The 22,764-nt window shown below is 42.4% G+C and overlaps 1 protein-coding gene across 2 annotated transcripts; it reads left to right on the top strand.

Moving 5' to 3' along the window:
• The first annotated feature begins 1,375 nt into the window (after nt 1-1,375).
• Nucleotides 1,376-22,563, top strand: ZMPSTE24 (zinc metallopeptidase STE24). Of its 2 annotated transcripts, XM_030040066.2 has the most exons (10): nt 1,376-1,548; nt 3,339-3,485; nt 9,471-9,557; nt 10,214-10,330; nt 11,028-11,180; nt 15,192-15,333; nt 17,687-17,844; nt 19,245-19,349; nt 21,315-21,458; nt 21,778-22,563. In XM_030040066.2, the coding sequence occupies exons 1-10, from the start codon at nt 1,432-1,434 to the stop codon at nt 22,000-22,002; spliced, it is 1,395 nt and encodes a 464-aa protein (XP_029895926.1). In that variant the 5' UTR covers nt 1,376-1,431; the 3' UTR covers nt 22,003-22,563. The 2 variants fall into 2 exon arrangements, with proteins under 2 accessions (XP_029895926.1, XP_029895927.1); XM_030040067.2 differs by lacking the exon at nt 3,339-3,485 and having other exon boundaries at nt 1,382-1,548.
• The last annotated feature ends 201 nt before the right edge of the window (nt 22,564-22,764 follow it).

Below are 22,764 nucleotides of genomic sequence, written 5' to 3'. Positions count from 1 at the left end.
AGCCCTGGCCAGCCTCCAGAAATATTTGAATTTGTTGTGATCATAGCTACAGTTGGGTTTCTGAGTGGGCCTTGAGTCTTGCTCTGGAGAGCAGGGAAACCATGGCTTGCTCTGCACCCCAGCTCAGCGTTAATGAAAATTTGCAACTGGCCTGTGCCAAATGAGGAGAGATCAGGATGCAAAGTATAGAATTATCCATGCTCATGAGATGACCCAGCCAAATTGGGGCACCCTGAATGTGTCTTTACACAGGGTTCTTATACCCTTCACATGTTCAGGTATGACATGATTTGGCTAATCACTAACACCCACGGTACCAATTACTAATCATAGTAAAACTTTACAAAGCAACTGTATTTCTGCACATTGTTGCTGCTTGTTCATTGATCCAGATGCCCCTGGAGTCAGTCTTGCTAGAGTTACTTAGCTCCAGATGGTACTGGGATACCAAGCCAGATGATGCTGGGAGGGTTTCAGGGGTTGTCCAGGGATATCCTTTATCCTTCATGGACAGCTCTAAGCCTTCAAGGAGCAAAGTCCTTATTTCCAGGGCTGGGCTGTCCTTTAGTTTGTTTTACTTCAGCATGAACAATACCAGTAAAATTCCACTACCTCATCACACTGCAGTGAACTATTGTATATATATATTAACACAGTTAGTACACTTTCATGCTATAAAGACTGACTGATATAATAATAGTTAGGGAAGGGGATTTCCATAGCATCAGTCCCTACATCTTTGCACCTGAGCATCAGGAGAGGCTTCTGTGCAGTGTAAGGCGTCCAGCATGATCATGCTGGCGGGTGCCCTCCTCACTTGTCTGCTGCCGATGTCTCCTAATACCACCAGCAGTTATGGACAGCTCTCCTCCACCTCTTCTAAGTGACCACAGGAGCAGCGGGTCCACCACGGCTACCCCGGGGAGTCTCTGCCAGGTCTCCCCTCACACGAGGCCTTCCCAGGAGCAGCCTTGGCCCAGTCCTGCGGGCTTCCGACTGGGATGTCAGCCGGGGCGGTCGCCTTACGTCCTCCCGCTGCTACCCGGGGAGAAGAGCCCGCCCCGCACCGCGCAGCTCCTGCGGGGAGGCCGCCCTGCCCTGCCCTGCCCTCTCCGCAGCCGGGCGCCGGCGCTGCCAGGGGCGGCGGATGAGCCCCGCGCCAGCAGGGGCCGGCTGACACGGCGCCCCATCCCCGTCCCGCTGCAGCCTCGCCGCTCCCCTGCCCCGCCGCTGCCCTCCCCTACCCGTCCCGCACGGCCACACTCGCCGCTCCCCGGCCCACTTCTCCTCAGGGCCCGGCCCGGCCCGCCCTCCGCCCACGTCCCCTCAGGGTCCGGCCCCGCCCCGCCCCTTCCCTTCCCGCGGCTCCTCCGGGCGCCAGGCGGCGCCGCAGTGCGGGCGGCGGGAGGAAGCGCGGGAGCGGCGCGTGCCATGGCGCTGCCCGGCGAGCTGTGGGCAGAGCTGCCGGCCGAGAAACGCATCTTCTGCTCCGTGCTGCTCTTCTCCTGGGCCGTCTACCTCTGGGAGGCCTTCTTGGCGCACCGGCAGGTCGGCGGGGGCTCTGGCGGGGACAGGCGCCACCGGGCCGCGGGCTGTGCCGGGCTCCGGGCTGTGCCGGGCCCGGCCCGGCCCGGCCTCACGTGGGGGGCGGCGGGCGGCAGTCCGGGCGCGGAGCGGCGCAGCCCCGCGCCGGGGCCGGGGCCGGGGCCGAGCGGCGCGGAGCCCGGCTTCGTCTGTCGCCTGCCTGGGGAGGGCTTGGCCCTGTCCCGGCCGAGGCAGCGGGGCTGGGGCGCGGTGTTAGCCCTGCTCGCCCGCGACCTGTGGGTGGAAGCGGTTTGCCGCCGGCAGGCTGTGAGAGCGGCTTGAGAGGGGGAAAGGGCCCGCCGCGTCCGTCTCTGCGCCCCATGGGGGTTCAGCGCCGGATGGCGAAGCTCTCGGCAGCTCTGCCGAGCGGGGTCCTGCCCCACTCGGCGTCGGCGTCTGCGTCTGCTCACACTTGCCCCTGCTCTGGAGCACGGCTGTTGTTCTGTGGACCGGCTGCACTCCCTCAGATGAACCAAGGCACTGTACCCCGCTTGTTTTAGCGGGCTGGCAGGGACACTTGCCGTCACATCTGAAAAGCGCAGGTGCGGTGGGGTAACCAGCAGCCCAGCACCTACCCAGCAGCTCTGTCCTCCTCCCCCAGAACAGGTGAGAGAGCAGGAAGAGCAAAAATGAGAAGACTCATGGGTCGAAGTAGAGACAGTTTAATTAAAGTGAAGGAAGGAGGAGGGAAAAAGCCCCCACAAGGGCTGCAAAGGCAGTCGCTCACCACCTCCCACAAGCAGGCCGATGCCTGGCCAGTCTCCCAGGTAACAGCCACCTCGGAAGTCAAACCCTCTCCCCCTCCCCTTTCTTCTTCCTCTACTTCCGTTTTTATTGCTGAGTATAACATATAGCATGGAATATCCCTTTACTCGGCTCAGGTCAGCTGTCCTGGCTGTGTCCCCTTCCAGCCTCTTGTCCACCCGCAGCCTGCTCACTGGGGAAGAGAGAAAGCCTTGACACTGTTTAGCAGTAGCCAGAACACTGGTGTGTTATCAACACTGCTTTGGCCACAAATGCAAAGCATACCACCATGCAGACTGCTATGAAAAAATTAACTCCATCCCAGCCAGACCCAGCACAGCTGGGGAGAACACTGCTGGGAGGGCAGGAAGCAATGCTGCATCCATTTGTGAGCCTTTAGATCAGCTGAGCAGCCTGTGAGACTGCAGCCCAGTACTCCGGTCAGAGGAAGAATGTATCTTAAAGTGACAAAGTGTAAGAAGTTTTCCTTTGAGGAGGGATAAATATACTGAAATGAGATAAGGCAGTGGATGGAATAAGGACTTTTAGTCTTTAAAAATTTTAAAGAAGTGGTGAGTTCTTTACCAAAAATGAAATAGCACCTCATATATGCAGCCATATCATACATACGTTTTCTGGTGAAGTTGTGTGGTTTTCATGGGAGGATCTAGTGTTTAGTTTTAAACTCTGCTTAGTTGTTATTGTGGTACAGTAAGTCATATCCTGTGGAAAACTGAGTGTGTGTGATCTTTATATAGTAACTATATTGGAAATAAATTAATATGTAGGTGACAGTTTCTGGTTATAACATAATAATTATGCTTCAGTTTTATATTTGGAACTTGATAGAAAACAGGAATTTAGGAATATTTGTTGTTTTGTGTGGTGTTTGGGGTTTTTTTTACTTTCTGTGGTGGCCCATGTGATTATGTTATATGTTACTTTTACATCTTATTTATCTCCTTAAAAATATTGGATGTAGACTTTAAGTTTCTTTTTCAATTTTTCAGAGACGGGTGTATAGAACAACAACACACGTACCACAGGAATTAGGACAGATTATGGATTCAGAAACATTTGAAAAATCTCGTCTGTATCAGCTGGACAAAAGTACTTTCAGCTTTTGGTCAGGCCTGTATTCAGAGGTTGAGGGCACTGTAAGTACCTGAGCTGATCTAGCATTCATAGGATACTTTTCATGTACTTAAACTGTGAAATACTTTGATTCTTAGTGATCCTGTGCAGCTGCACTGTTGGCATTCTGGCATCTTACATCAAACACTGACATTTGGAAGGCCTGGGGTTCTGTGTTTCTTGTTTGTGGCTGTATTTGCTGTATAAAAAGGAATTATTCAGACAGCACATAATTTCTCTATGCAGTGCTGAGTCATTGTAAAATAGTATAAAGTCATGTAACTGTATAACTGTGATGTGAAACCAGTACTTAAGAATTGTGACCCCTCTTAACTTTTGCATTTCCTGATCTGTTTTGCGCAACGTAACCTGTACATTGTTTCATTTTGTATGAACTTGTAAAAATGTTGTTACAGGTGTCAGTATAGCTGTTATATTCTTCTTGTTGGGCTTTTTGGTACACTAAGAACTCAAGACAGTTTTTGTGTGAATTTGAAAAGCTTCTATGTTTTTGACTGACTTTAGAGGCAGTATTTCATTTGAAAAATAAAGATATACTCCCAACAGTGGATTAGTGGACAAGGTGAGATAGTACCCCCTAGCAAGTGCAACAAGTCAAAAGGTTCTGAAGCTTTATTTTGATTTCAAGAGCTTTAGCCAAAACAGCTTCCCTTGTTGCTTTTAAAGAAAATATGTGATTGGAACGAGCCTCTCTTGCCACTGAATTTAGTGCCCTGCTAAACAAAGAGCTGATCAGCAGTCAGTGCTTATCTTCACCCAGGCCTACAATTGTTATGGTCCCCCGCAGCATTCCAGCTGCCAAATTGGAGAGATATGGGTTTCACAGATGGACTGGTAGATGGGTAAAGAACTGTCTGGATGGCTGCGTCCAAAGAGTTATAGCCAATGGCTCAATGTCCAAGTAGTAAGGAGTGTTGTCCCTCAAGGATCTGTACTGGGACAAATATTATTTAATATCTTCATCAGTGACATAGATAGTGGGATTGAGTGTACACTCAGCAAGTTTGCAGATGACATCAAGCTCAGTGATGCAGTTGATACGCAAGAGGGAAGGGATGCCATCCGGGGCGACTTTGACAGGCTTGAGGAGTGGGCCCGTGCAAATCTTATGAAGTTCAGCAAGGCCAAGTGCAAGATCCTGCACCTGGGTCTGGGCAGTCCCCAGTATCAGTACAGACTGGGGGATGAATTGAGAGCAGCCCTGCAGAGCAGGACTTGGGGATACTGGTTGACAAAAAAATGGGTATGAGCTGGCAATGTGCGCTAGCAGCCCTGCAGAGCAGGACTTGGGGATACTGGTTGACAAAAAAATGGGTATGAGCTGGCAATGTGCGCTTGCAGCCCAGAAAGCCAACTGTATCCTGTGCTACATCACAAGAAGCATGGCCAGCAGGTGGAGGGAAGTGACTCTCCCCCGTCTACTCTGCTCTCATGAGACCCCACCTGGAGTACTGTGTCCAGCTCTGGGGTGTCTAGTACAAGACAGACATGGACCTGTCAGAGTGGGTCCAGAGGGGGGACACAGAAATGCTCAGAGGGCTGGAACACCTCTTTTATGAAGAAAGACTGGGAGAGTTGGGGTTGTTCAGCCTGGAGAAGAAAAGGCTCCAAGGAGACCTTATTGTGACCTTTCAATATTTAAAGGAGGCTTATAAATAAAGATGGAGAGAGACTGTTTACCAAGGCCTGTAGTGACAGGATAAGGAGCAACAGTTTCAAACTGGAAAAGGATAGATGTAGATTGGACATAAGGAAGAAATTTTTTACAATGAGGGTGGTGAGACACTGGAACAGGTTGCCCAGAGAAGTTGTGGATGCCCCATCATTGGAAGTGTTCAAGGTCAGGCTGGATGGGGCTTTGAGCAACCTGATCTAGTGAAAGATGTCTCTGCCCACAGGAGGGGGGTTGGACCAGATGATCTTCAAAGGTCCCTTCTGATCCAAACCATTCTGTGATTGTGCCTGTGTAGGAAAAGCACAGCCTTTGCTTTCTCTCATGATCTTTTCTTTCTGTTCTGTCCTTGTTACTGTAATAACAGGTCCACAATGATTTGGGCAGCTGATTGGTCTGTTAAAGAAATTATTGCATCCAGCTGTCTTCCACAACTGAGCCACAAAACCCAGGCTTATGGTGGTGCTTCCTAAGCAGCAGTCAAAACCTGTTACTAAGTCAAGCATCTTAGCTTGTATGTTGTTCCACTGTTTCAGCTGTGATGGTGATAAACAGCTGGGAAGCAGTTGTGTCTCAAACTGCTGCTGCTGCTATTGAATTGATTGCGGTGCTCTGCTTTTTGTGTTGCAGTATCACTGATGAACAAAAGCCAAGGAAAAAAACATGGAATATGTGAGTTAAAGCTCCCAGCTAATTAATCAAGCACTGGCCTGAATAAGCAGGCAGTATCTCAGAGCAGTCAGCTGAGATACTGTATGCCCATGTTCTACTAGTACTGACAGTCATTTTCATCTTCTGAACAAGAAGTTAGTGTTCCTACTTGGGCTTGATGGATTGTGGGCTTGGGATTCTATATCCCAGAACTTCTCGAGTTTGGGACTGGGAGTGAGCTGTCCCAGGAGGGTTGCTAATGGGCCTGCAAGCTATTAGATGTCCAAGCTTTGCCTGCATTTGCAGATTTGCTACAGAGGTTGCAGAGCTTTGTGGAAGCAAGGTAACGCAAGTCCAGTGGCTCCTACATCTCATTTCTTCGTTATGGCTCCATTAATATAAGTTTTGCTTAGCTAGAGCTAAATAATCTGCAACCATATAGCATCCCTGATAACCAGTCTCCCCTGCAGCAGGTTTCTTTATGGAGTTCTGTAGACCATTTTACATTACTTCTCTGGTGCTGGGCACTTCCTTCTGTGCAGCGTTGCCCTGGACTTTTGAAAGAGTTTTGTAGAGTTTCCTTAACAAATTTTAAGTTAAAGTCACAAAATTTGTGTTTGTGGTTGAACACTCAGGTCCCATTTGGAATGGTATGAGGGAAGTGTATCATAGCCAGCTGTGAGCTTTGGAAAATCTCCACAGCTAGTCCTCTCTGCTGCCCTCGTGTTTAGAATTCCTGTCCTTTAAAATTGTGTTTCTTGTTAACACACTTCTTATGTTCCCTTCTCCCTAGGAAAGCACACCCTCAGGTTTCTCTGATTATTTTGTTCCTGCAAAGGGAAAATTAGACTTGAATGGAAATTCTACTCCCCCCCCCCCCCCCCCCCCCAATCCATTGTCATCCCAGGACAAGAGGTTTTCTTGGAAAATTGAGAGTTGGAAAACATCCTTATGGTACCTTTTTTGGTATGTTTTAAAGATCAGAAAAAAACCTAGGTAATAGTACTTTCCCAACTGCACTAACTGGTCTAAAAAAATAGACAGTCTTGGAGGCATATAGAGCTGCTTCTGGTCAGTAATGTCAACTATACACTGAAAAGATAATACAAGCTTGGAATAAAGTTTAGAGCTCAGTTAGCAGCTGGAGCAGTCTGAGTGATAAAGTAGTCATTACCTTTAGAGTAGTCCAAATGGTAGGGATAGAGAACCAAGGTGATTTATTTTTTTGAGATAATAGCTTGTGAAACATTGAGAACTTCCAGCTGTGTACAGTGGACTTAACAGAGACACTGAGTATCCAGCTCATTCTAATCTTCTTCTATCTGCTGCTGCTAACACCTCTAGACTTGATATGCATCTTCCTAGGTTTTGAGAACTTGTTCTCAATTGTACTGAAGTCTGCTGGCTTCACTTCAGACTTGAAGAAGAGCTTGTGTTTCCAAAAAACCTGCCTGCTTTTTCCACTTACTGTGACCAACCTAATAAAAAGAAGATGTACTGTATGAACCTTTTCCTGCATACCCTTATGCTGTCGTGGCTGCTGTGTATCTCCTAATAGGGAAAATAACCTCTGGTCTGAAGGCTGCAGCAATGGTATGGTTGTAAGTAAGGCTATTATTGCTTGTTAGATTTCAGGCAGCTTCTTCATACATTCCTCATTCCCAGGGCGAATTGTGTGAAGTCCAACAAGGCTTAGTGCCAGGTACTGCACTTGGATTGCAACAACCCCGTGCAGCTCTACAGGCTTGGGGAAGAGTGGCTGGAAGGTTGACTGGTGGAAAAGGACCTGGGGGTGTTGGTCGACAGCCAGCTGAATATGAACCAGGAGTGTGCCCAGGTGGCCAAGAAGGCCAATAGCATCCTGGCTTGTATCAGAAATTGTGTGGCCAGCAGGAGCAGGGAAGTGATTGTTCCCCTGTACTTGGCATTGGTGAGGCTGGAGGTTGTAGTGAGGTGGGTATTGGTCTTTTCTCCCTAGTAAGAAGCAATAGGATGAGAGGAAATGGCCTCAAGTTGTGCCAGGGGAGGCTTACATTGGATATTAGGAAAAATTTCTTCACCAAAAGTGTTGTCAAGCACTGGAACGGGCTGCCCAGGGAAGTGGTCGAATCACCATCCCTGGAGGTATTTCAAAGCTGTGTGGATGTGGTGCTTAGGGACATGGTTTAGTGGTAGACTTGGCAGTGTTAGGTTCATGGTTGGACTCGATGATCTTAAGGGTCTTTTCCAACCTAAATGATTCTATGATTCTATTCTACAATCAGGCTGATAGCCCTAGTGTGTAGGGTATGTGCAGCTGCTTCTCTACACGAGGGTGACTTACTCCATTCTGTGATGTTGAGCTGTGTCCGTTTCTCAGAATCTGTCCTGGGATTATCAGATTCCAGCAGAGCTCAGTGAGGTGGCCTCTATGGTCTGGATTTGCTACTTCCTTAGATCATAAACTGCATCCTTTATTGGCTTTGGGGACTGCCTGAACTTGAAAGAGGCTGTCGTGGCCAAAGTTGATGAAATTATATGAGGTTTGCAACATTTTGCTTTTAGTAGGTAGAAATATGATTCATTAACCTAGGAAGTTAATTGGAGGGGAGATGCTGTGTTGGAATTACTAGTATGCTTTGATTTATTTCAGCCATTAATTATGTGGATTTCTTTTTAACTAATAAGTAGTATCAACATCATGCTAATAGCTGTCTTTGTTCAGGGCTTGGTACTTCTGGGATTTCCAGCTCTGAAACTTACAGGTAGCCAGCAAAGGAGAAACAAGCTTGCCCTGGTCCTTTCCATCTCCTGCTGACACTAAGAATGCACCCTGATATTTAGGGTATAAAAAAGTAAGCCTTTTAAAAATAGATAAGTAAATAAAAACCTGGTACTGTCCATACTGGAAGGCTTCCTAATTGAAGATTGATTTTTATATACATAGTGATGCATCACTTGCTAAGAAAGTAAATGTGAAACATTTGGAAGTCAAGCTGTTTAACAAACCCTACCAGACCCTGCCCTGAACTACAGCTAGCACTTGCTTAATAGCTCTGTCTCAAGCATTTCTTTGATGGTGGTGTGTCCCAAGTAGTCCACTCCCTGTTCCTTGGCAACCTGTATGGAAGGAGACAGGCATGAGGAGATGTGGTGAGGCAGGCACAAGGAGGAGTGCATGAAGCTTTCTTAAAATGGTTGAAGCAGCACTAATACTGAAAGTGAAATTACGACCTTATTCTGAATGCCTTTCTCTTGGTAGGCAATGTGGATGCAGGCAAGTTTGTCCCAGTGCAGTCAAGTTGCTGAATTTCGCATACCCCTCCTAGAGATGGTATGTTCTACAACCCTAGGGCAAATGAGTTTTAAGGTCTTCTGAAAAATATACCTCATGTCTGAGCCAATGTAGCAGCAAAATCTACAGTAAAGAGGCTTGGAAATATGCTAGTATTTCCCAGGCAAAAAAAAAGCTTAACCTGATCTCTACTTCTGTAAAGTAAAATGAACCATTGCCAAATATTCTAGGCTTTCTTTATGCACTGCTAAGATCAGAAAGGGACAAAAAGCCTAATTATAAAACTTTTCTCATTCACCCTTAAAAGGTCTTTATCATGCTGACATTTTAGTAGAATAACATGATGGTCTGTTTCATATTGCCTCTGTGGTATGTATTTTTGTTTTCAAGATGATTCTGCTCTGTGGAGGAATTCCTTTTCTTTGGAATCTGTCTGGTCAGATCTCTGGTCGTGCTGGGTTTGGACCAGAATATGAGGTAAGCAGTCTTTAAATTTTAGTGAAAATGTTTGGTCTGTGAACTACATTGTTACAATATTTTTTATTGTTAAGCTTGCATTTACTTAAAATGGGTACAATATAGTAAAAATAACAGATATTTTCTGGTGAACACAATGATTAGGTGAGTCTGAGAACTGATAACAGTATGTGACTTTTAAATTAGCTTACTAATTAAAATAGCTTAATATGATAAAAACATAAAAGTCTCAAAGTTACTAGAGTCAAATGAGGTGGTGGGTTGAGGTTTTGGGGGCTTTTTGTTTGGGTGTTGTCTTTTTACTAATCCTAGATGTGATCTTCCTGCACAGTAAAAAGGTAAGAAATTTGAGGCTACTGGTTATGTTGTCTTTGTGCTGTGGATGAGGCATCTATCTAAATTCTTGTCTCAAATCCTTAGTTTTTACTTAAATCTGTTTCTTCACTGTATTTTTTTTTCTTTCTTTAACATAGTAAGCTCTTCCAGTGATCAGTAATATAATCATCACAAAAGTCTTACTTCTGTGAATTTATCTAGCTTCATCTTCTAACCGGTTTCAGTTAAACCACTGACATAAAATCAATTTTTAACACACAGAATATTAGTGTTAGTACAGGTCAGTAAATACCAGATTTATTTTATTTTATTTTTTTTAGATTGTTCAGTCATTGGTATTTCTGCTGCTTGCAACACTCTTCAGTGCAGTGACTGGTCTCCCATGGAGTTTATATAACACTTTTGTCATAGAAGAGAAACATGGCTTCAATCAACAGGTATTGTAGATAGCACTTATACTGACCTAATGTCTTCAGTAGGTTTGGTTGGTTAGATGGACTGGTATGTCCATATCTGTGCCAAAGATCGTTAGTTTTAGGAACATTTCTACTCGCATTGCATAAAAATAAGAGCAGTGACAGTTTGTGACTGTTGCAGAAGTACCCATGCCACACCAAAATGTCTCTGTGTGAGCCCATGCCTCTGAGCAAAGAGAAGTGTGTATTCTAGCAGGGGAACAAAGAACATTTCACGCCTCAGCTGTTCATTTTTGGATGGACTATTCTTTGCCCTTCATATGCCCTTCCTGAGAAGTCTGGATCACTGCTTGACAGGGGCAGTTCTGACTCATGGACACTGAATAGATGAAACAAAACCAAGAAATTACTTTCCTCCTCATTCTGTTTTCCTTATTGATTTCTTGTATCAGCCTTTACTAAATTAGAGAATCTTACTAAGGAAGGATATATCTGCCTGGGCTTGGCGTCCATGTGGATGTAAAGAGCCACAGCTACCTGGAGAGGAGGTGAAAACCTTTTCTTAACTGATTCTGATTTCCTCCTTATCACATTGGTACTGCTGTTTTGCAATTTGTCTTATTTTGTTTCTCTGCATCCACTGAAGGGATCAGTTCATTAACCACTGTGGTACATCAATATTTACATTGAAAATACCACTGATATCCTTTCTTTACAGACACTGGGATTTTTCTTTAAGGATGCTATCAAGAAGTTTATCGTGACTCAGTGTATTCTGTTACCAGTGACATCCCTTCTGCTTTACATTATTAAAATAGGGGGAGACTACTTCTTCATCTATGCCTGGCTCTTCACATTAGTTGTTTCCTTGGTGAGTATGAGAATATGTCTGGGTTTCTTCCAAATGCTAGCTTACTTGTATGGCTTAGTGTGCTGAGGTTTAAAAACATAACTGAAAGAAAATGGAGAAAAATCTAAATCTCCTGGGAATTTTAGTGTCTGCAAACTTTAACAGTGTGTCTTGCTCTCAGTGTACTTGTTCAGGAGTAATAGCTCATATTAATTTCCACATCAATGTGATATCTTCTATTTTATCTATTGAATACTGGAGTGTCTTCATCAACTGAAAAGTAAACATTCAAAAACTTTAGAATAGATACTGGAAATACAGCAGTATGTGGTGACAGGTTTTCCTTTTTCTTAAATAAGAAAGGGCAGAAGGACAACTGCCAGCAGATTGGCAAGACAAGGCAGAATGTGCTTTGGTCAGTTATGTTTTCATTGGGCTTTTCTTGCAGGTTATCAAACACCAATTCTCAATTGCATTGCTTTGTATTGAGATTAGTAGCAATTTTCCATTTCTGCTTCTGCTTATATAGCCGCTTTTATACACTGAATTGGTAAATGACATTTTTAGGGCTTATATTAAAAGGATCTTTTTGTATACATAAGGATTTGATGTTTTCTATTGTTAATATAAGCTTCAAGGTCTGTATTTTTATTTTTTCTATTTTGACATTGTGCTCTACTGTCTTTTTGCTCAACATACTAACCATTGCTCACACAAGGAAGAAATTATAGAAGTACTGTTGTGTATATTCATTCATTTTTAGATTAAAAGAGCACCTTAACAAGTAAAAGGATTACTACGTTACAGTAATGTAATAAAGCCTGCCATGTTAGCCTAACAATAAATTTGGGTCAATTTATCCCTAATTCTTGTGTTAAGTTCAGACTTTGTGGTTGAACTGTAGTGCATCATCAAGAAAATTTTTAGGAATACCTGGGTAGGAAATGATGATTGTTTTCTTTCTTAAGCTTCTCTTTCATGACTTAAGTAAGTGTTGCTTTTTATTTTTTTCATTTCCTTCTCACCACTGCTTCTAGATTCAGATCACTTTTATAGCTTTCTTGGACTTTCAATTTGTCAGCTTCCTTTCTAAAGCACAAGCTGCATTTGTACAAAAATGTGATCATAATGCTACATGGGAGCATCATTGCAATTAATGCAGGAAAATCTGATTTCCCACTTGGATATCCAACAGCTGCATTGACTTTCTCAAGACATGGCAACATGGAAGGAATTGTGGCTCAGTTTAAATCGTGACTGCAAAGTATTTTCATAATCCTGTTTTTAAGGGATACAGATCTCATTATCTGGGTTATATTTGTTGATTACTTGTATTTTTCCTTCATTGATGCTTAACGTGTAAGTGAAGTAAAACCTGTGTGGATTAGCAGATTTCTGTATGGCCACTAATTCTGGCATAGTGCAGTTACCAGCTACGTGTTTCTGAGGAACTCCATGACAGTAGTATAGTAGCAGAAGTGCCCCATTTAGGTGGTTAAGTCTAGCTTACAATTGCTACTTTGAGTTCTTTCAAGCTTTTTTTTGTTTGTTGGCTTAATTATACAGTGTTTCCTGTTGTTTTGTTGTGCTGGCTCCTGCTTTCTGTACTTCCGGTGTCCTTATGCTCTGACATCTTCCCTTTTTTTGTCTCTCTATTCTGAAAAATCGTAGTGTTAGGTCTCAAAAATGTGAGTTCATGTGTATTGAAATGACTGTTAGAGAAAGCTTTGTGCAGACTCTGATCAGGAGTCTGATATTCTTAAAGAATTGTTCTTTTTCTTTCAAGCTTTGATCAGCACTACTCTTAAATCATAATTCAGCGTTTGAGCTACTGCTCTGTCAACCTGAGTGAAACAGTCCTTACTTACAGATTATTCTAGTGGAGCCTTATTATTGGTAAAATTGGGGAGATATTAGTTCCTCATGTGATACCCAGTTCATATTTTAAGTCTTTAGTCTTAAAGGCCTTAAAAACTTGCTTTTTCATGGAAGGATTAAGCTGAAATTTTAAAAGAATTGGTACTTTCAGTATTGAAAGATACAGCATTTTCTGAAATGGCCTGCACTCGTTTGTACAACGAAAGTGAAAAAATTTTCCTTAGCTTCCTTTATACCAGTCATTGACTGCTTTTATTCTTGCCATCTTATCTTTAAAATATATATTGTAAAAAATGTTGTATGATCTCATATGAGAAACTTTCTGAATGTCCACTTTATAGTCTTTATCAAGCAAGTTTAGTAGAAAGACGAGATGTAGGTGAGTAGTACCTAACATTAAATTTCAAGGTGAGAACAAGAACATACTCAACTGATACCACATTTCTTTCTCTGTCACTTTCCTATCACAAACTAGTATTTTATTTTTGCTTTGCATGCCCCTTCCAATTGAGCTGTCCATGTAGATTTTTTTCTTGAGATTTTACATGTACTTCAGAAACTGATAAAACAGGGGTTGGCCTATCTTTTACACAACAAAAGCTAGAAAATAAAACATGTCTTGTCAGACAGAGCTACAGACTGCTGTACTGAAAGATTATGTAGCAAGATGGATAGACTCACTCCCCCCCCCCCCCCCCCCTCTATTTTTTTCCTGAGGATTAAAGTACATGCCCAGACAATTGGTGCTTTTCTGGTGTCTTGCAGTGTCGCTGCAGCCTAACAGGGTGTTGATCATGGTTTGAGGCCTTAATGTGTAGGTTTGAACACTCTTTGACATGCAAAATAACGTTAAGAGGTGTTAGATTTACCCTTTAGCGTTCGGTTTAGGGAAAAATTCCAGTTGTAATCACATTCCATAACTCTGTAATTATACTTACATCCTTCTACCAGTTTGTTATGCCTGCTGATATCAAGGGATTACACAAAGATCAGAGATAAAAACTTAAAAGTAGTCCATGCATACTACATGGTCTGAGACACTTGTCTGGACTGAAACAGACAGCTTATTTCTGCTCTATAAGATACACTCCTACACTTGCTGCAAAATACCTGCAGGGGTTTAAACCCTTGTCTTAACAGTTACAGTAATGAAAATAACTCTTATTTTCTAGTGGTGTTTCATATTGATGCCCTATCTTGCTATGACTTTGGAAAAGTCAGTTTCCCTAGTTTTAGATTACATTGGACTTTTTCAGCAGTGCAGATACTTTCAGAAGTCAAGGTACTTGTTTTCAGTGGAAGAAAAACTGTCAAGATAACTTCGAAGTTAATGTTGATGTCCATTTGCCTCTCATGTCCTGTTCCTTTTTCGCTAACCAGAATTTAAACTTTTCTCCAGTCCTTTTCCTTAAAATAAATAGATAAAAATCACTTTGTGAACATCCAGAGTGTGAGGGAAGGGAGTTCAGCTTTCCTTCCCATCACAGTGTTATTCCAGCCCTGGCTTTCTCATCTGGGTTGCATCTGCTGCCAGTTTGAAGAGATGCAGGTGCATTGTAGTGATTTTTTGGGACATGGCTGTTAATCATTGTGGACCAGAGGCATCAGGCAGTTCCTTAGCCCTGCATACAAATGGGACAAGGGAAAGAAAATAGGGGACGTGAATTTTTTTCCCTGTTTTAGACTGTGGCTTTGCAAGTTAGCAAGAATTTGAAGAAGCTGGACTGTCTCCTGGTTCAGTCATCTCTGCTGCTCATTATGAAACACTTGAGAGCTTTCCAGTATCGGTGAAGTGAGTGAAAGTGACAGCCTGTCACTGATAAGACCACTGCTCCCAGCTGTCGTAGTGGTTTTGCCTTCTGGGGCTTGATGAACTGTCAGAGCAAAAGCACTGTTTACACTAATTCTGTTGAGGACTGTAGATTGTAGATTAACCTGCCCCCACCCCCAGCTTGCTGTTGAATTGCTGACTGTCAGTAGTTGTCTTCGTAGAGGGATGACCCATAGAGAGCCTTGCTACAGATCATACAGGACTCTGCTTTATCAAGTGTTTTTTCTGAAATTGTGCCCTCTTTTCGTACTTACTCATGCTCCACCTTTAGTACTAAACACACATTTGTATGCCTTGTTTATAATATCTGTATGTGTTTGCAGGTGCTTGTTACAATCTATGCAGATTATATTGCACCTTTGTTTGATAAATTCATTCCACTTCCTGAGGGAGAGCTCAAGCAACAAATTGAAACAATGGCAAAGAGCATTGACTTCCCACTGACTAAGGTGTATGTAGTTGAAGGTGAGATTTTTTTTTTAATAAAAAGACTTTGTAATTTTGAATTTGTTTATTTTTATCTTTGATTGCAGATGCTGTAGTAGGGCAGTTGCTTATATTCCTCAGCTATTGTAATACTCATCAATTTCTGTACCATTTTCCTTTTTTTGCCTTGAGGGTAGAGAAGTGAAGCTGAATGTACAGCCTTAACTCAGCATCTTGTTGGAATCATTGCCTTGGCTCTGTGCAATGGAAATACATAGCACAGTCAGAAATGGAAGCAGCAATCAAGATTCCAACTTTAGAACTTTAAACCAGAGGGAAAAGGGTTTTTTTATCATTTCTCGTCTCAGTTTAGCATTAATTGTCTCAAATCCTTGGTGAAACAATTGGAAAAGTTATGAAAGTTAAAAACACCTGTTCCTTCTTAGAGTGTTAACATGGATGGTTTCTTACGGTATGGCTGGATGGACTCACGCCTTCTACGTGAGACTAATTTTTTCTCTTCATAGTAATGCATGTCTCATCCTCTTTTCTCAGGTCATGGATTGTAACATGGAGCATGCCAGCTGCCATGTCACTTCCTCTCCATTTCCATGTTCATGGAGCACTTTACTGTTTGCCATTTCCACTGTTCCTCATTTTGTTCCCTTCTGAACTTGATTTCAGGGACTTTCCCAAATTTTGTTTTGGTTTTGAGCCCCACCAGTGAGGATCAGAGGTGTTTTTATTGCCTTGGTGAAAGCAGCATGAGATGGCATAAAGAGCTGAGATGGTAGAATTTTGCTGTAAGAGAGGGTGATGAAGGCTTTCTCTAGCCTGGGAGCTGTGGCTTTCAAAACTTTGGGCTGGCCAAATCCATCCAGTGCTCTGCTTCAGTGCAGCCGGGAACTACTGCTATTGATATATTTGGGCCCAAGAAACGCCTCTCCTAGTGAAGTTGAAGCTTTTCAAGCTTGAGTCAGTATGGAGGCTTGCCAAATACTAACTTTTTCCCATATGCACAGCTGGCTTTTAACCATGGTGAAAGTCCATGAGCCAATTGTTGGTACTCTGGCACCTGTGTAGTGTACTACTGCATTGGCTTCTTCATGTCTGCATTTAGTGGCAGTGATCTGCAGTGGAGGAAGGCTGCCAAACCCCCATTTTCTTTCCTCGTGTCCTTAAGAGCATTGAGCCAGCACCATTCCCTTCTGAGATGTGTGAACATCTTTTTGCCGGTGTTTTTCTACATTCTGTCTTGGATGTTCCCACTCCAGAACTGACTTCTTAGTAACATGTGCAACCAAGTCCTTTAATTTCAGGGTTCATTCTGTAACAGGCAGATTACAAAGGTTCATTGTCTACTAACACTTAGTGGAGGATGAAGTTTTTTATGATACACAGATGAAAGGGAACATTGCTATCCTGTGGCTGTCCAGATTACTTCACTGAGAAGGGACTGGATGCTGAGGCTTCATACTCTGACCAGCCTCTTCCTCTGTTGATCTGTCTTGGTTTGGTGCTGAAGGTTACCATGACCATACCATGGGTTGGCTTGCAATGGAACAATGGATATTTTGTGCCCTAAGGAGTTTATGCAGCTCGTACATTTATAGTAAGAGTTGAAGGCAAACGCCTTCAACTTGAAGTATCTTTTGCTGCAAAAACCAGAGCAATCCACTTCTCTGAGAGACCTCTTTCAGTCCTGATGTTGCAACAGCTCCTATCCATAGGCAAAAATAGGCTTTGATCTAGACAGCTTTTTAATCAACTGAAACAGTCCATGTTCTATGGAAGGAGATGAGTTTGTTGGCCCCAAGTATATTGATAGTAGAAACAGTCCATGATTCGCCTGATCTAGATAAAAGTAGCTGTAAAAAATTGCCTATTTCAAACAAAAATAATATTGAGGGACTGCCTGATGTCTGTAGTTCATCCCTTTATCTTCTCCTTATCTAACATCTTCATCCTTACCTTTTTTGAATCATCTTTGCTGGCACATTGAAAGAATTCTAAACGTGTTTGTCACAGGCCCTTTGCCAGGAGGGCAGCACACGTTCTATGTAGAATGCTCTTTCCACTCGGAACTTGAAATTGCAATAAAAGTGCTTTTCTTCTGGATATTAAATCTTCACAAGACTGCTCTCGTTTTTAGTGATTACATGTTACAGATGAAAAAAATTATTTCTCTATTGGAGTCAGTAAATGAATCATCATTACTTAGATCATTTTAAAATACGCTTCAACCTGCAAACTCATTTGCTTGAGTTTGTCTACTGTTCATTTGGGGACTTTGAGAATTCCTTTGGAAGAATCTGTTCTATGTAATATTGCATAGTCTTTAGTGCATGGGATTATTCAGATCATGGCCTTTAATGTAAATTTTCCCCATTAGGTTCTAAGCGTTCTTCTCATAGCAATGCTTATTTCTATGGATTCTTCAAGAATAAGCGGATAGTACTCTTTGACACCCTCCTGGAAGATTATTCTGCATTGAACAAAGAGCCAGCAGGAGAAGATGGTGAGAATGAAGAGACAAAGTCTAAAACCAAAGTGAGTTAATCTTTGGTTTTAATCGTGCTATTTACATTAACTTCGTGGTGAGATATTCCCTTGTGTTTTCTGAATGTATTTTAAAGGTCCTGAGTGAGATGCTAAAACCCAAAACCTAATGATTTCAACATGAAAGTTGAGCTGGTTATTGGAATTTCTGGGGCTGTGTGAGTGGTGCAGACAGCACCAAAGAGACCATTGAAATCCTCAGGGGCTTCAGCGAAACATTTGTTCCCTGCATGTAAAAAATAGGCCTTCCTTGTAATTGTTTGAATAAGGGACCTGTTCAGGGTTTTAGCTCCTGTTCCTTCTCTTGGGACTGCCACACCAAAGCTTTCCTTAGAATGAAATGCTTTTGACTATCAGCATGTCATTTTTGTGTCGTTTACTACACACAAGAATTTTGGTGCAAGAGGCACGCACGTGCGCACACATGTACAGATTCCGCATGTGCATCCTCCCCTGCCCTAGTCAAGAACGGGATGATGGCTTTTCATTGTCCTTTCCATTGATGTGCAGCTGCACATCAGGAGTCTGCTGTAACAGCTTTTTGTGGCTTCAGGAGAGTGTAGGAATGGTTAAAACTGATGGAATACTTTCTGAAGAGCCTGAAGGAGTAATTCTGAGAAGAAAGAATTACCTCGTAAAGCCTAGGGTTAGGCCAATGTATAGGTTGTTGTTCAGTCCAGCTTCTGTTTCTTGTAACCATGTTGGTGGTGGAATTCTCTTCATCCATGGTTTGGTATAGCATACTGCAGAAGTGGGTGATGAGAGGAGGGGATTTTGAGCTCAACCTGATCTAGTCATAATGCGAATCATTTGTTCCATTTCAAAAGGTTCTTTGGCTATGTTCTCAGTATGCAAGCCCACATGCTTGCTTCTGCCTTGCTAATGTACCTTCAAAGGCACAGATGTCCATCTTTCCTAATGTTAGCTTTTGTTGCAGAGGACTGGGATGTCATTTGTTTTTAAAGGAACGGGAGGAGGGCTACGTGTTGAGTGTTGAAGGAACTAGGGAGAGGACTTTGCTCTCAATTCTCTGTTGAAAGTCTGTGGCTCTGAATGTCTGCTTCCACTGTAATGCCTTTTCTTGAGTAAAGAAACAGGATGAGATCAAGGGATGGTAGGAGAGAGTTTGGAAGGCATATATCTCCAGCATTCTTCCAGGTTTGCATAGGCATGTCTGCATATGTAGAAATAAGAGAACACCACCTCATGGTAGAAATCTTGTTGAACTTAAAAGTTTATAAGAAATTATATCTGTGTATCTGCTGGTAGAAGGGAATGGCCTGATCTAGGGACACTTAAATGACCTAGGAAAAAACAAACTAATAAGTAAAAAGTTTATTCAGTTGTGTTCAGCCATAGCTGATACTACTTCTGCTTTGTTACTCCGTCAGAATAAGAAACAAGGATGTAAAAATGAAGAAGTTCTGGCTGTACTTGGTCATGAGTTGGGTCACTGGAAACTAGGTCACACTGTCAAAAATATTATCATCAGCCAGGTAAGTTATGATAAACTGGTGGTTTTCCTAGAGTGTTCTGTAATTATTGCTGTTTCCAAATACCTGCTTCCAGATTTGTAAGTGTATATTCACACAACATACTTATGCTCTGTGACGGAAAGTTGGGGGTTTTTGTTGGGGGAGGGAGGTTGTCTGTATCTACAGGGAACATGCACCAGCCTTTCTGTCCCCTCCTTGCTCCATCTGGCTGGTAGAAAGCATCTAAGAAAGTATGTCTGCTGCCAATTTTAATTCATCTCAGGAGCATTCTGAAGTTAGGACACATTTTTCTTGCTCTGTAACACTTCTTCCATGTCTGTTTGCATCTCAGGGCCTTCTCTGAAGGTCTATTTCCATCCCTGTGCTAGGGATAGGATTGGATGTATCCTGTCTCCCAGCCTGCATTTGTTTAGGTATTTGTCATTATGTCGGAGAAAGGTGTGTGTCTGAGAGTTTCTGTCAGTCTTGTTCCTTGGAGAGCTGAGAAGAAACGCTATTGAGGATTATGAAATCTGACACAGGAGGGCATTCTTATTTATATTGTATTCTCATACCTTGTGCATTGATTATTAGTAAATAACTTTATTGTGCCATTCTTGGTGCATGCTCAAATGGGGGTGAACACTGAAGCAATCTCTAGAGATGGCCCAACCTCTCCTTTGAAGAAAAGGAGCCTGACGGTCTGTTTACTCATGCATATGCCTTTTGGGCATTGCACAATACAAGGGAATTCCTCCCCCAAAGCTCCTACTTCAAATTCTTTTATTTGCAAGGCACAGCTATGTGTCTTCTGTTAAATTACTATCAGCAGTCTACTGTATGCTTTGGTGTAGATCTATGTTGTTCCAGGTATCATTCACCCTTCTTTTCTCCCAAGTTCCCAGCCTTTTGTTTTTTTGTTTTTCTTAGCTCCCCTTCTATGCACCTTCTATAACTCTGATCGTGTCTTTCTTGAGAAGTGTGCACCATTCCAGGAATGTTGTTCTCTTCTTTTTCTAAGGCTGTTCACAAGCGTTTTAGGCTGTAAACATCACTATCAAGCTCCTGTTTAAGAAAATCTCTCTCATTCTGTTTCCACACCAGCTTTTTCTTATGCATGCAACTGAACACTTCAGTGAGGTCCTCCTTGCTTTCTGCTTTAACGGAATTACCTTCCAACTTCTGACATCAGTGTTGATCCCTACTAACTAGCAACTATTGTGATGCTTTTGCCACTTTAACTCATGTAACTTTTGTCTTTGGATCCACTTTCTAGATACTATGATTTTGCTGTAATAGGTAGATTTCATCTTCACTTCCAGAAATTTTCACAGATTCTTCTGCAATGTCTTCTACTTTTTCTGTTGATTGCTGTCATAGCCGTCCCTCTTTTTTTCTGTCTTGTGTGTTGCAATAACAAACAATATTGTGGCACCTTCCACATTACTCTAAAAAGACCAAACAGCCAGTTGAATGGATTGAAAAGATACTAATCATCTTCTCTAGAAAACTTGGTAAGGCGTGGTCCTGCCTCTTGCCTCTGAAAAGCCAGGCAAGCACAGTGCTTGTACACAGTGACACATGGCTTAGATGGAAGTGTAGATTGTTTCCAGGAATAGAAGTATGACACAGCACAGACACATTTAGTTTGATTTTAAACTTTTTGGAACCTATGCTTAATTCCAAGGAGTTGGATTCTACCCTGTACTCCTTCCTCACTTACCTTATCTTCTTGCCTTTTCATCCTCCCTTGCTATTTAGACTTTTTTTTTTAGCTCACTGACAGAAGATAGTGTTTCTTTACTGAATGCATTTACAGAAAGCAGGTAAAGGCCAGCTGTTTGTTCCTTTTTGTATATTAGTTCTAAAGTAATCTATTTAGGCTTTTTTCAGTGGTGTTTCTATCCAAATCTAATATGAATAGGTCATGCTTTAGACTTAGATGAAAAACTCATCTTAATCAAGAATGTTGTTTCCTTTCTCTAGATGAATTCCTTCCTCTGCTTCTTCCTGTTTGCTGTGTTAATTGGTCGAAAAGAACTCTTTGCTGCATTTGGTTTCTATGACACCCAGCCTACCCTGATAGGCTTGATGATTATTTTCCAGTTCATTTTTTCACCTTACAATGAGGTAAATTGTTTTCAAGACACAGATGCTGAAATACTGTCATATTTAAATAATTATTTTATTTTGACTCGGGGGCAGGGTGGAATTTGAAGTTTTTAGGGGCTCCATCTGGTATCTTGTTTTAATAAGTAGGCTTAGTGCTCTATGTTGGGTAAGACTCCCAGTTTCAGGTGTGGCCTGGATAAACCTTAGTGAGATCATTCTACAGCCACAGTGATGTGTGGGATGTGGGAAGGCAGATAAAGTGGTATTTACTGATACTGTAAGGAACTTGTAGATGGCTCAATTTAAAAAATAATTTTTAATATATTTCTCTCCACAGGTTCTCTCATTTTGCTTGACTGTATTAAGCCGACGATTTGAGTTTCAAGCAGATGCATTTGCCAAGGAGCTTGGGAAGGCTAAAGACCTATATTCTGCTTTGATCAAGCTAAACAAAGATAATTTAGGATTCCCTGTTTCTGACTGGATCTTTTCAATGTGGCATTACTCCCATCCGCCCCTTTTAGAAAGACTTCAGGCCTTGAAAGATGCAAAGCAAGAGTGACAGGAATCATTGTTGGTTCAGAGACAGTGCTTCCATCTCAGAAGCAAAGATCAGAGCTGCTTTTTAATTTCTTTTTAAAAATGGATAATGCCAATTAAGTGCAACGTTAACAGCACCACGGATCTCAGAATCCTGAAACAGGTATTAAATTATAAATTACTTTTTTTAACAAAAACAAAACTGTGGAACTTAATTTAGAAAAAGTACTGGTGAAGACCTTCCCCCCACACACACTGGCTTTTATCTCCATATCATAGTATAGACTTGTAAAGGGAGGAAAACAAAAGTATAGACTTCAAAGCACCTATTTGTTCAGTTCGTGAATGCCTTGAACATTGCTTTTGATCCTTTTCCCATTCTCAGCATTCTGTGAACCTTCCCTGTCTCAACCCTCTTCACAATGAAGAGGGTTTGAGTGACTTGATTTCCTGTATAATAATACTTGTACTCGCCAGTCACTATTTTGTGTTTTAAAAAGCTGAATACAAGTACAGGCCTTTCTCCTGGATTCATGTCTGTCATAATTGAAAATGCTACTTAATAAAACCTCCTTTCTCTGAAGTGTGGGAAGAAGAATGAATTACAGCTGAGGAAATGTACCATGGCTTCCTTGAAAATGAGCACTAGTGGGTATTTAGTAGCGTTATAGTGGGTTTAGACTCCTTTTCCACTGTGCTGCTGGGGATGTGGAAGTATGTTACGGAGAATCAGAACAGGACCCATATTTTAGAGAAGGTTGCTAATTCTCTGTTCTCCCTTTTG

This window comes from Aquila chrysaetos, chromosome 16 (assembly GCF_900496995.4).
Source record: "Aquila chrysaetos chrysaetos chromosome 16, bAquChr1.4, whole genome shotgun sequence".
NCBI lineage: Eukaryota > Metazoa > Chordata > Aves > Accipitriformes > Accipitridae > Aquila > Aquila chrysaetos.
This window is presented reverse-complemented; position numbering and strand designations above follow the sequence as displayed.

Excerpts from the sequence above, each read along its gene's own strand:
- ZMPSTE24 (XM_030040066.2), top strand. The coding sequence starts at position 1,432 with ATGGCGCTGCCCGGCGAGCTGTGGGCAGAGCTGCCGGCCGAGAAACGC. Across the intron at positions 10,331-11,027 it reads AACATGGCTTCAATCAACAG|ACACTGGGATTTTTCTTTAA; the intron begins GTATTGTAGATA and ends CTTTCTTTACAG. Across the intron at positions 17,845-19,244 it reads AGACAAAGTCTAAAACCAAA|AATAAGAAACAAGGATGTAA; the intron begins GTGAGTTAATCT and ends TTACTCCGTCAG.